Raw genomic sequence first — 14,362 nt, 5'->3', positions numbered from 1 at the left:
CCAGGAGCCAGATTCACAGCAACATGATACAGAACATCCTGGGTGGATATGCAGAGGTTAGTTGGTCACATAGGCTTCATTTTTACCGCAGATGTTAAGTGGGAAATATCATATTTGTTTAAATATGTGGAAAAACAAGAATGGACACTTTTATCATAGAGTTAAATGTGGTATTTATGCATCACTTTTACAACTGCAAACATCTTTTCTATTTTTTAAATAACCTATTTTTTCTCAAAATACTAAAATTTGCACCATAAATTTCAAGTATTCAAAGTCTTTTCTTTGTCCGTCCAACAGAAAAATACACAACATTGTTGATATTATAATGATATAAATCACAAAGAAGCAGAAGTTTTATTGGAACCAAATGATGGTGCTTGATTAATAAATGATCAAAACTGTTATTTCTTTATCTCCACCATCTTCCATTAAGTGGTGTCCCCTGACATTTCGAAGCACTTTTTTGACCTCTCAAGCTCAATTTAATTTTATTAAACCAGAAACTGTCATTGCTTTGTTTACCTAATTAAATATAATTGTTGAAATATAAATTCACTCGCATCCATCCAAATGAATGGTCAGAATGCTAAATAAACGTGTAATAGAGGGTCAAGCCAATGCCTTTCACACAACCTCTAATTGGCCCCTTGTGTTTACGTCCCTTTGTAGCGAGAGTTAACTCAGATCTTGGGCTCTTATTTGTCCCCGTACCCTGTTATTGGCTGCTGGCCCGGAGCCTCAGATGCACAGGCAACCCTCGCTGACCTGATAACATTTATAGTTGTAATGGATTTTTTTATGCCCGTCATTAACTCGCAGAGAGATTGGAGAACGAAATTGCTTGTACCTTTTTCTGTGGTATTTCAACTTTATAGCATTATGTTCAGATATGTCACCTTCCATCATCTCTTTTTAAGGCCTCTCCCCTCACTGCTTTTGTTTTAAATGTACAGATCTTTTTTTTGTGCAGGACCTTTGTAGTCTCAAGGACTCGTAATGAATATTTAATGATGTTGAGTAAAAGCTTGGAAAGATATAATTTCTGTCCAATTATTGGCTCTGTCTCTGGCAGACCTTTAGGGGTGATTTAGCAGACTACTTGGTTAATGTAGACAGTTTATATGAAGCTGCTTTGAATCCAATCGTTTAACAATGTGGCAGTTAAACTCATGTTCACTTCAGGACATTTAGAAATTAGATTTATTTTCACAAAAAGTTTGTACAAAATAACTTTAATGATGAGTAAAAATATACAGTTTGGTAGAAAAGAGATGGAATGATCGACACTGTCAGACCTGAGTCCAGTCCATCAGGTGGAAGGTGTCCAATCACAAGTTTTCAAGGACATACTGAGGGTGGACAAAATAATAGGAACACCTTATCTTACAGCATTAAATCAAACGCCAGCCAAAATCAACCTCTCCGGTCCCCCAACAACACCTACAAATTACAGCATGTGTTCCTATTAATGTGGCCACTTACATACAGGCACATCGCTATTCAAGCATAAAAGCTGTCCAATGGCTGACTGTGAGAATAGTGTAATCATCCAAACAAAGACTAATCTGAGCCACTCTGAACTTTGATGACAGGGAAATAACATCCTGTCCATTTCACTGGACGTCTAAACTCCATTTTTGCATTTTCTAATCATTTTTAACTGACACTAGACCTTGGTTTCACAGCGGCACATGTGATAGGCTACGTCCCCCACAAGTGGCTCCATCTTTGGCTTCGATTTAGTTGTTCTTCTTCTGGCTCTTTCTGCTGGATGTCCCACTGAACTGAACAATGTTGAAATATATAAATGTTCCGAAGAACTGCAGGAAAGCAGCAACAGACACCAGGACGGGAAACAAGTCAGGTAGACGTGGTGGCGGGACCAGGACCGCGCTGGCGATGCTCAAACCAGCCATGACTGCAACGCTGATGTAGAACTGTAACAGAAGAAATTTAAATGACACCTAAATGTCAAAATGAGTGATTTATGTAAAATCTCTTCACAGATTGGCAGCCATATTAAAGGTGCGGCAATATCATGTTTAAAATTTTGCAACAGCATTTTAATGTGTGGTGAGACTTGGATTTCTCGGTGCCTTTTTGGACTTTGTGACCCAGAGTCTCTGAGTAACATGGAGGAAACACCCCATACCCACGCCCCCCCCCCCGCCACCCAAAACCCATGAAACCTTACCGCCATCATCGGGGCTCGCTATTTATGCTGCTTGTGTAAATAAATATATCTAGCCAAACCTGTGTTAATGACACGCTCTATAAAAAGACACCTTCTCTTAATCTCTGACACCCTACCGGTGCCCCTGACGCTAAGGGGTTGGCGGCGAAGCCACTTCAGACGCTGTGGAAACTTAAATAAGTGATAAATAATTCTTTGGCTGGCAGCGGCGTTCATCCCTGGACAGCTTACACAGCTTACAGCAGCACATGATATTTATTTATACAGTTGGGTATATCTTCTCACACGGTTGCAATTTAGGTCTAGTGCCACTTTGAAATTACAGGCCACCTGGGATCAGCACCCGTTTTATTATAAATGCATCAGCTGTACATCCTCCTCCACCCACGTACATAAGCAGACGTTAAGCTAATTTAATCAAGGAGCACGTGGCTTCCTTTGAAGAAAACTATAGGGTTTCCACTTTAAACAGGGAAAATGCAAGTATTTTTATCTGTACTATCCTGCAAACCTCTATTAATTAGTTTGATTACCGTTGCTAGGCAACCAAACTATTGTTCTTCACCCTCTTTCTTCTTCTTTTTTATTCTTCTGTATGTTTTTTGGCACAGCGTATCTTCAGCATACATTGACCGATTTCAGCCATTCAACTATCAAAATGTTCATCGCACAGAGGACATTCTGGGTCAACTTCAAGTTTTTTCCAAAAAATTATAGTTTTTCAAATATTAGGCAATTTTGATGTCATTTTTAACATGGCAGTCTATGAGAGAGCCCTTCAAATAGTGTTATCTTCTAAATGTATCTCCTACAAATACCAAGCTACAGACTCCATTTTAGTCTTAAAACGCTCATTAGATGCTGCTCTATCAAACTTGTATTCAGAATTTTCTAATTCCGAATCGTTTCCGCACGCCAGGCTCTCAAAGTTGGAGTGGTTTTTGAGGTCTTCCCCGCTGTTACCATGGTGACAGGCTGACATACAGAGGCATACAAAGCTCTGAATTGCTCTGATTCTCCAGCAATTCAGAGCAATCCTTCACATCAGCGTTCAAAGCAATGCTTCAGCTGCAGCAATCAAACTTGCATTTTCTTCAGGAAATGCCCTTTTCTAGTGTCTTAAGTAATTAGTTAAGAAATAAATTCAACGCACAATATAATAGTTTAGTAACTGCTACCAGTTACTTTCAGCTATACAATTTACTGCAAATCCACCTCTGATAACGGAAAAAAAAAATCATGCATCTGCAAATCAGTGCATTGTGGGAACAGTGTTACAGCAGCACACTGACCTTCCATCTCACCAAACAGCCCAGGTCCATTTTAGGGAGGCAGAAAAGCAGCTTGTTGTACGCTCCCAGTCTCAGCTCATCCTCTGAACAGCGATCCAGTGCAGACAGTAGATAGATGCTGAAGAAGAGGAAGGCCAAGGAGGTCACGATGTAAGGCACGAGCAGGCCGTCTTTCAGAAACAGAGGCAGCATGCTGCACAGATAAAAACACTTTCAGTTAGTCTTCCTGATGCAACAATTTAGAGACAATTTTGTGGATTTAATACTGAATTTTCATATATGTCTAGCGTTACATCATTGAGTTTAGTGTTATATTTGTAAGAGCAACATTAAACCTCACAGCTTTTATCCTGCAGGCCTGTACGAGCAGCCTGCGCCCTGGAGAGGGATGTCTCTGACATTCACGCAGAGCTTATCTTAGTTTAGCAGAGGGGCATAGGCAAGAACAACAGTTGACTCATAGTAAATCGCACATCACCCCAGCTTATAAAAACCCATCCACTCACAACAAACTGCTTATTCAGATTTTTTTACTCAAACAAAAAAAAGTCTTATTCAGCAGTTAAATGTTTAACATTTTAGAAATACATACTTCCTTCATTTAAACAGACTGGCAGCATTCAGTCCTCTTAAAATGTCCATGCCTATGCATTCATTCAGCCAATTATGCAGACAAAAGATGTATTTTTCTTTTAATGACAGGGTCTGTAGAGGATGCAGATAATGTGAAAGTCTAAGTCAGACTGTACTGGGAAGCAGCTACAGAATGACCTCCTGTCCCTTCACAACACACACTTAGACGGCAGGCATGCAGACTATGCTGTGTAATCCCCAGATATCCTTATACTAAACCACACGCACAACAATTAGTGCTGCCGGAAGAATTTAACAACAGCTGGTGAAAGTTAGATGGAGCATTTGCAGTTTGCACTACTTGTCTTTTCCATTCATGGTGCTCAGCTGACATGTACCGCATCGCTCTTTATTCTGATTTTCAGGAGTGTTTAAACATTGACATGACAGAGATAGAAATCACTGGGAGAAATATAGTGAGATGACACGTAGCAACGGAATGTGCCACAATGACCGAAAAGATCATTTTTTTAGAGCAAGATTTATTTTCTTTTGCCTTTTTGTGTGTAATTTGTGCTAACATTTGGTACTTAAAGTGACTGGGCATCCCAGAATAAGTAAGGCAACAGTGGTAAAACCTCTGCAGCTGCAAGAAGGGGGTTGTGTGATTTCTTCTCTCAGGAATAACAACATATGTTTAAATTATTATTAAGCCGCGTCTTTCTTTGCTTGATTGATCAGTCATGGCAAAAAATTAAAAAGGTGTAAATGCTAATTGACATAATTCTTAACAGAAAAAACAGCCCAGATACGTATTGTCAGATATATTTACTAAAGTGACAAAGCTAACTTGCTAGCCATTGTTCAGGCTGATGCATAATACTGCTAGAGGAGAGATGGGAAGTCCATCTCTCCTCTAGCTTGCCCCCAGAGAAGAAGATTTAGTGCTGCCCTAAGAGCTATGAACAGCAAGGCCGATTGACACTTGACGTGCTTCTAATTTCTTGCACAATGCTAATGTTGTCCCCTCCACCAACGTCAGATGGTGCTAAGGACAGGAAGTCTGGTTAGAGTTACCATTGATCATTGGTTCTTGGCTGACTGTCTTTACCTGAATGTGGAGGCCTGTAGGAACCATATGACCATCAAGGGGAGGTCGTTCAGCAGGAGACAGGCAGGTCTAGAAAAGATCAATGTTGGATACACTTCTTTTAGGACAGGAAGTAAAGTCATGTGATATTGTGCATGTAAAATATTAAAGCTATTGATCCACTGTGACTATATGAATTGATTATTGACAGTTGCTCACAAGGCAGTCAGAGTTTGTCATGCCACATTATTTTTATAGCAACACAGGCCTCTATGTTTCTGTTTAAAACTTAAAATAACTGTTGTAGGAAATTCAACTCCAAGTAGCTACAGTAATAAATTGATGACGGCATGTGTGCGTCGGTGGTACATTTGTGCATAAGCCTATTGTTAATTGAAACTGGTAGCCTGCACCAGTGGTAGTTGTTACACTCCGCTCCGAGGGGGGCACTTTCCATCGGTCCCTGAGCCCATAATTACAGTCAGTGCTCTTTGGCGATCCTGTTACAGCCCAATAATTGATCCTGCGCAAACAACACCCTGAGCTGCCGCCTGCCATTCTTTCCTAATCCCTGGACATGCATTACTGATTGATTCAGGGGGACAGGTGGGAGATATAACTCAATAGTTAATAAAGCAACAATCTACCCTAATCTAGATTAATAGATGAGCCCAGATCTAGGAACCAAATCCCTTACTGTCAAATCTATCCTGGGTTTTATCGCTGAACCTACAGCTTTATACATATACGTGGGTAAAGAATAATGAAGCGCACATGTTGATGCTTACAAACACTGTTAAAAATGACCCAACTGTGACGCAAGCAGCACCCAATGTGACAATGGGAGCTGCTGAGTGTGATGACAGAGGTGAATAACCTCCCGCTGGCAAGTCTGTATTTAAAAAGAGTCTTTACTTTGCAGGGGGTGCAGCAAGCAGATGATGCATACCACTTCATAACTATCTGAATTCAATTCGCTATCAACTAGTGAGAGAGATTTCAAGGCGTCGTCTTTACTTACAAGGCAGCCAACAAGATGGATTTCTCGTGGACTTGATAAGAGAAGAGGAAAAACGCCAGAGATGAATTGACCTAAAAGCAAAACAGTTTGACTTAACAGCAGTAGGAAGGGAACACGTGTATAACGGAGGTATTGCAATCGAATTATTTGATATAATGTTCTCATAAAAATATTAAATTATCTATATTATCTCTGAGCCAACATGGCTGACAAACAGACCTTGTCTCTCAATGTTCTGACATTAGCTGGATGCCAGAAAAACTTACCAAAGCCAGTCTGAAGTGCCAGAAAGTGGGCTTTGTCAGCAGTCTGATACAGGAAGGCAGAACTGCGAGCAGAGTGCAGGCAAGACTGAAAAACAAACGACAACGAGGAGGTGATCAGATAACAGATGATTTTCATGTCCACAGACTATCAATACATTAAACCAAAACTAATATGTCACTTTGTCAGTCTACTATATGGGAACCAAACTAATAATGGCCCCTTCTTAGGGTTACCAGGCATTAGTTTAACCCCTCAATTGTCACCTGCTGGGGGGGAAGAGGCACCAGAAGGGACTGACTATGTGCTGAGAAGTCAGGCAGCAAGATAGTTCAAGGTGTCAGGGCAACAATGTGTTCATGCTACAAATATATAAGAGAGTAGTGAATATATATGGATAGCCAGATGAATAGAGAGAGAAATATAGATGCTAGTAATGAAGGACCAGTAAGTGGGTATGAAAGCGGGTGCGTGTGTTATGCGTAGGGCAGGGTTTTGTGGTCCGGAAGGACATGGATCACTTTTCACAGCTGATTCATTTTATGTACACAGTACACCCACACCAGAGCATTTAGCAATCCACTCCCTGTGCCAAAAAGACAAGAGTGTTTTTCATTTGTTTGAAATGCACTACAGTAAAAGAAGTCCAACTTGATCCCTGGACTTAGCAGTCTGGCAGAAACGTGTCCATGCTGCGAACATAGGACCCCTAAATATAGCGTGCCGGGTTATTTCAGCAGGCTCCACCATGATACAACTGTTGCATCAAGTTTTTTAATGCTGTGACTGCACAGGACCTCAGCTTTAGAGATGTGTGGGGAAAAAAAACACATGATCTAATAAGGCACATGATCCATAATATTTGTGGAAGAATATCATGCTGTGAGATTGATTCACTCCGCTTCAATCTCTTTTTCAATCTCTCTTTTTTTTTTTTTTTTTTTTTAAAGAACTCATCCTCAGCTTTGTGGTTAGACGTTTACCATGAGATGTTTCCTTCAGGGATGATCAGTGTTTATTCCCAGGGCCTAAGCTTGGGTTGAACATAAAGTGACACTTGTTAAACAGATAGAGGGATTACCTGAGGTAGAGCTGAGTGTTGGCAGACAGAATGGATCTGATCTTTATCAGGGTGTTCAGGCTGCACCATGTGTTGGCCACCTTATCCTGCACACACACACACACATCACTTGGTTAAATGAGAAATGATGTCAGAAGAAACACATTTTCAGTTGCAACATAGGTTTTAGGGCCTGTGTAAGAAAACAACTCCGCTTTCCATTTTAAAGAGAAAGTAAATAAGTGGAATTGCTGTAGTAAAAGTAATTCATTCCTCACTGAAAAAAAGACACAAAAATACTTCTGAGGGATTCCAGAGGGACATTTGTACGTAACCCTGTGTTGTAGATTTACTTCCGTGTCAAAAAAAGCATGAGACTTATTTGTAAACTTGCAGACATAAGGTCAAGTGTCAGCTTGGAGTAGTTTCTGCACCACCAGCAGATAAAGACCAACCGCAGAGCACTGGTTAACTGACTCAGAACTGGACAGATTTATTGGGTCATTGAGCAAAAAAACAAATCTTTAAATTATTTTCTTAAAATAGTTTTAAGTATCAATTAAGCTGCATGATATTTATAAAATGTTAGAAAATATAAAAATAATATTTGGAATATGTGCTTCTCTAATTATGAAAATACAGCATGTACTTTCATCACTCTCCTAACTTTTTCCTCTTATGTTAGATGCGTGTGCTTCAGTAGATTTAAGTGCTTAAGCAGTTGTGCTGGGATATTGAGGCCAAAGCCGCTGTGATATCACCCAGCACAGAGACGGGATGTCTAGATCAGCATTATTATTCCACTGTGGAGGTTTTCAGTGTGCGGACCCTGTCTAGAACATCTATTTCTGACCCCATCTCTCTCTCTCCTCTGTGCTACAGCTGCTCGCTGCACAGCTGTGTGGATCTTGATGGCAGCCTAGTCAGCATGCTGTCCAGTGTTGTGTTATCTCAGCCCCATCCCTCTCTCTTTCCTCTTTACTTCCATTTCTCTAAATAACCACACTAAGGGAATGTTCCTGGACACCGTCTCAAGGCAACACATGACCAAGGAGGGGTGTGATGGTGGTAGTGTGGAGGAGGGTGGGTTCTAATCGGCAAATGTTAGTTAGGGAGTCTCCTTCCTTCACCTAAAAGCTAGATTGGAATTTCACAGGGAGAAGCATTTGGTGCCATTTTTGTGAGCAGGCAGCAATGTGAGACGCTAGAATGCAGCTCAGTGGGTAAACTTACAACTGCTCCCTCCCAGAAGCCACCAGGACCACCAGTCACCAGCCCTCTTCTTCCCCACCGCCCCCTTCTCGCCCCTGTCCCCTTGTCCAACGCGTGTGCTTACGTGCACAATTTCACAATTAGTTCAGGACGCCTCACCCCCCTCCCCCTGCAGCCTCTCATGCTTTCGTCATAGGCGAGTATAGTTTCTCTCACACCCTGTGTATTATGTTTGCATCATTTCGTTGAACAAATACTGCCGTGGTGCACGCTGCCATCCGCTCCCCTGGCAGAATTTTCAATTACTTCTCACATCCATGACACCTTGTGGAGGGTGCCACGTCGGGGACTAGGACAAGAGGGGGGGTTACAGGGTTTCAGAAATGAGAGCTGTGACACTCTGCTCCTGAGCTGTCAGTCACACAAACGCACACAGTTACTTTTACCTCTGCTGCTTCCATGACACCTTTCAACACTGCAAGAGTGCTTCAAGTACTCTTGTTCACTATCATCACTTTCCTTTTTTAATTAATATCATATTCCAATGACCACACTATAACTGAGTGACCACAGCAAACAAGAACGTATGTGTGTTCTTGTAAAACAGTCTAATGCACACGTATGTGTCTGTTTTCGAAAGATGTAGTCGGTAGCAGGCAGCAGTTGTCAGACGTGCTCTGATACGCCTGTAAGTGTAGAGTTGGCCCCACTCATCAGTCCATATGGCAAAAACATGGCTGTGCAATGAAGTGCTGAAAACGACCCGGCCATAAATTAGTGAGATTTACTGCATCTATATCCTTCTACTGTACATCCTGAACCCCGACACCTCCCAGAGATAGAGTGAAACTGATCTCTTGACCTTTCACCATTTTATTCCACTGTTTTCTTTGATCCTGCGGGGTATCCATTTCCTAAGCACTGGAGGCTGGAAGAGTATTTGCCATGCTGAGCGTATGCGACAGCATGAAGGGAACGAGGAGTGGCGCGCGGGCTGTGTTTATAAGGGCTGGGCCGTGCTATTAATCGTAGAGAACCATGAAGTTAGAACTGAAATTCTTGTCACCTCTAAGAAAACTAAAAAAATCACACTGCTTTTAATATCAGCCTACATGTCTCTTCTTTTTCTTTTTGAACACAAAACCTATATTAGATCTTGAAAACCCTTGATATGATCAATAATATTTAGCCCTTATTAAAATACATTTTGAAAAATATGTCAAAAATAAGAAGGGCCACTCTCCACACAAAGCTACATATATTAAATAACAATAAAATCTAGTGAGAGAAATGTGAGCATTAGGTGTGGATAATATCTATATACAATATACACTATATTTATAAATTCAGTTCTCAGCCATATCTCAGATTATAATATCATTAATACAAAATATATAAATTAACTACCCAGCGGCATCTAAAGGCATTCAATTTACCCTCCTTTTTATGGACTGCAACAGTAAATATAATGTAAACATAATTATAGCTATTGGTGTTCTAATAGATATTAAACTGGCATTATAGATCACCTGACTTTAAGCCTTTTTATCTGGTCCATTAAAGCTGCCACACACCAATGCCAAGATTCAGAAAGAGATTAAGTTATTGATACCCAACCTAGCTTTGGGGTACACAAACAGAACAGCAACTCTAATGGTGCATAACAGTACAAACAACAGTGTTATATATTTTATCTTAGAAGCGATTCAAAAATCCCTTAGAACATTTTTATTGTTTGTTATTAGTGGTTTTTGAAATTTTGCCGTATTTGATTACTATAAATTAAATTTCCCTGGGGCACACATTCCTAAGAGTTCAGAGGGGTGTTGAGAACTATCTGTGCTACCTCAAGGGCAACATGGACATGTGACTTGTATGGATCATCTAACTGCCGAGATGTTCAAAATCTGTCAGGAGGTGTTATTGTCAGTGTTCATCTCTGAAATTCTGAGAGGAACGCGGCTATTCTTAGAAGCCTGCATGACGAGAGCACAAAGGTTTTCTTGATAAGAGTTGGTCTCAAGGGAAGATGAATCCTCTCAAATGTGGTTTTTGATTTGAGAAACTCTACTGTACCTCAAACAGACCACGAGCCACGGGAAAGATCCTCCTGACCACCTGTAAGGCCTGGCCGGGGTCAGACAGGAAGGGCAACCAGCAGAGGGCAAAAGTCACCAACACTGTTGCAGCAATTCTCACCAGCAGGAAGAGCCTACATGAAGAGAGACAGGCATCAAGTCTCACAGTGAGAGGTAAAGATAAATAGAGTAAACAAATAAGTACCTCTTAAATAAGCACTAACTACTACCCCAAAAATAAAAATACAGATACGAGCATGTAACTCGAGCATGTCTACTGAGATCCCTCAAACAATTAGTACATAGTGTCTGCATGTCCTAAATTTGGGGTTTGACCCTTGTGCTGAGGAATGCAGTGAAAGCCATGCATCAGCTGAAAGTCTTCAGTGTAGGTCAGGATATCTTGTCAGCTGGAACTGTGAAGCTGCTGGTTAAGTTGCACACACGGGCATAGCTGAGGAGTTTGGGCATGGCGAGAGTGTCATCTGGACATATCTTCCCCCAGGGCCTTCTAATCCAGCTCTCCATTTGCTACTAAATGCCCTTGGTACATTGTTACTAGATAAACAGACACTGGACACACTGGTAACAGCATCCAATCTGATTACCTCAGTCATTCTGTGACTCTACTGAGGACACTGCTCTCTGATATACTGACATTATAAATGTGACAAGTACGCACAGTTTGACAGACAGATGCACTGTTAATAATCACAATTTCAGACTCTTTATGTTCTCTAAATGGAGCTTGGCTTCCATAGCTCTACTCTTCTGTGACATCTAACATTATTAGCATTTCGGTCAAACTGCAGTCTCATTGCTTTATGCTCTCTAGTGCTTATAATTTTGGAGATCTTTGCCTGAGCTTATAAAAGTTGCCGAAGTTATTACAGTCCATCCCGAAGGGGACATGATTATCCAAAGCCCATTTTCAGAGCGTAAGAGAGAGGAATAATTAGACTCACCCTCGCCCCATCAGGCCCACTTTGATGCACTTTCCCAGCAGGTAGCAGAAGAAGGGCAGAGCATGGTACAGCTCCATCTGTTTGTAGTTGAGAGCAAAGGAGAAGGCAATGGAGCCCAAAGCATCCCAGCCAAGGCCCAAAGCCAGAATCCCCCACAGGGCAAAACCAAGGCTGACTCCATTGTACCTGATACTGTTAAGGCTAATTCTGAACATTTGTGGAAGAAAACAACTCATTATTGCTAACATTAGAGAGCCAATCAAGAAAAACAGTAGCTGTAACTGTAGCAATAATAATAATTGCACTGAATAAATAGCAAAGATCCGCCTGTTTATTAAGGATACTGGAAGTGTCCATAGTCGATGAGGGTTAGCCCTGGGTAGAGTAGAAAGCAGAGCATTGTGGAAACCTGGTGGTGAAAGAACAACAGAGTTTTTTTTGTCACAACAGTGTTTTTAATCAATTACACAAACTGAAAGGAAACATAAAATTAAAAAAAATATTTTTTAAAAAACACCACATTTTGTAGTTTTTAACTAATTCTTTAAAGACGTAACAGAATCAGAAATTATCCTCCAAAAATCATTGTGCAGTAAATGTATGCAGACCACTGAAATGTAATAACTTCTTGGAAATGTAATAACATCATATTATACTGCAATAATGACTTCATAATTCCCCAATTTGGAGGACTAGAGCTGTAATCTGTTTTAATCAGGGTGGGTCCCCAGACTGAGACAGAGCTCATGTGGGTCTTTAGCAAAAAACTGTTAAGAGGAAATGTTCAGCACGGCTCTCACCTTCTTCTTAGAGGACCCATCAGTGAAGTATAGACAGTATAAAACAACTGCAGGGATGTAGATCAACAAATCTGCCACCAAGACTGAAACAAAACAAAACGAAAAAAACAGAAAATATAATACCTCATATTATATTATATATAACAATAAAAGCAACTGATGATAAGGTATAACTGCTTGATATTATAATAACAGTCAATTATTATTGTAGATATAAGAACTTTCATTTAAAAAAACGTGTTATTTGCATACATTAGCACAATATTATTGGACAATCATTCATGTAACTTAATGCCCATTTGCAGTTGACCTACTCTTCACACCATCATGTACCTGTACTCCTCATGAATAACTTGTGCATTGGACTTTCATAACCTCTGGACTTGTGGAGCTCCACCCATTCAGGATTTATCATCTTGGCTCTGTGGAGAATCATGTGCAACTTAGAAAATCAGAAAAAAAACATTGGCTGAACTCTATTTTTAAATGAATGTTGAAGTTTTGTCACAAATAGCTTACACATAGGCACAAATCCAGCTGTGGTAGGCAGTAAGGGGAGGGTAGTCCAGACCCCAGTAGTTTAAGTCGTTATTAGTTGTGTTGAAGTACCTGGGGGGAGCACAAATTTGGGCTGCATGATTTCATAGATCCTACTTATATTTCATTCATTATATATAAGAAATGCTGTAGTTGTAGTTCGAAAACTCTAAAGCGTAAACTTGTGTTTTTAAGCCATAGAAGTAGGACAAAGAGTCCAGGGACTGCAGTTCAGAGATCTTACAATAGATTCTAGTTTCTGAAACTGGTCCAGTGAGTGAACACCTAAACTGTGCCAGACTGACCATTGGTGGAGTGGGAGGTTGTGGGTCACTTCTTGCCAGTGTCTCTGGGCTTCATAATCGCCAAACATGGGAGGTTTCCCCGCCCCTGAAGGAAATTCATTCAGCTGTCAGTGTGATGAACGTGAAACTAGCTACATCAATGAATGACAACAAGAAAGCACAACACAAACAACAGTGAGCGTCTTTTAACACCTAAGAGTAACACTATGAAGCGTTTAAGACACTTTTATGTCAGCCGTTCCAACAAATTCGAATGAGCTGCACTCTAGTGAATGCTAGTGTAGCATAAAATCACACAGAGACACATTCCTACCTGAATATGAATTTAACGACACTCCCCATCGCACTACAACGCCGAGTAAGACGCAAATCGATACGAGACTCCACGTTTGCATGACTCTGGTCGGTATAACACGTTCTAGGACAAGAAATAAACCATAAATATCGGTTCATTGAGACAATTTTGAAATCTGTTTACATTTCCTGTACACGTCACTCACTGAGGCTTCGTTTCAACTGCTGATTGGTTGTAACACACTGACGTTGCCGCTGAGCGGTATGAGACGTTTAGGACCACTAAGGAAAAAGGAGCATTTTCTCATTTCTCGAACTTGCGCACAGTTTGTGGGTCGCAATAAAAACTTTAAAGAGTTTTAAAGCTTTCCAAAATAACTTTGCGTTATGGTACATATTTGCTGGTCTATGTTCAAATTTGAAATGATATATACAATCAGGTAGCCCTATTTTCCCAGGTTCCGGAATGCATCATTGGTTGAGATAGGATTTCTGCATTATTGAGTGACTTTCTTTAGTGTTGTCATATTTACTTGCATGTGGATGTTGTTTTTAAATGGCAGGTGTGTTTTGCCTGGTAACAAACGAACAGATGAATGCTTAATACTAATAATAATAATAATTAGACTCTAAATAGACTAACATAATATGTGGCAAACAACACACACAAAGAA

At 40.5% G+C, this 14,362-nt stretch overlaps 1 protein-coding gene across 1 annotated transcript; it reads right to left on the bottom strand.

Moving 5' to 3' along the window:
- Positions 1-1,219: 1,219 nt before the first annotated feature.
- alg6 (ALG6 alpha-1,3-glucosyltransferase) lies at positions 1,220-13,882 on the bottom strand. The gene is made up of 14 exons (XM_028404583.1): positions 13,708-13,882; positions 13,395-13,479; positions 13,072-13,161; positions 12,886-12,974; positions 12,553-12,635; positions 12,097-12,161; positions 11,753-11,938; positions 10,786-10,921; positions 7,519-7,604; positions 6,440-6,524; positions 6,174-6,244; positions 5,174-5,242; positions 3,490-3,682; positions 1,220-1,940 (listed from the first exon to the last, which is right to left on the bottom strand). Exons 1-14 carry the CDS (start codon positions 13,787-13,789, stop codon positions 1,743-1,745), a joined length of 1,518 nt encoding a protein of 505 aa, XP_028260384.1. The 5' UTR covers positions 13,790-13,882; the 3' UTR covers positions 1,220-1,742.
- Positions 13,883-14,362: the final 480 nt, after the last annotated feature.

The sequence above is a fragment of the Parambassis ranga genome, chromosome 4 (genome assembly GCF_900634625.1).
Source record: "Parambassis ranga chromosome 4, fParRan2.1, whole genome shotgun sequence".
In the NCBI taxonomy this organism is placed as follows: Eukaryota; Metazoa; Chordata; class Actinopteri; family Ambassidae; genus Parambassis; species Parambassis ranga.
The sequence above is the reverse complement of the archived record's forward strand: the minus strand, read 5'-3'. Positions and strand labels throughout refer to the sequence as shown.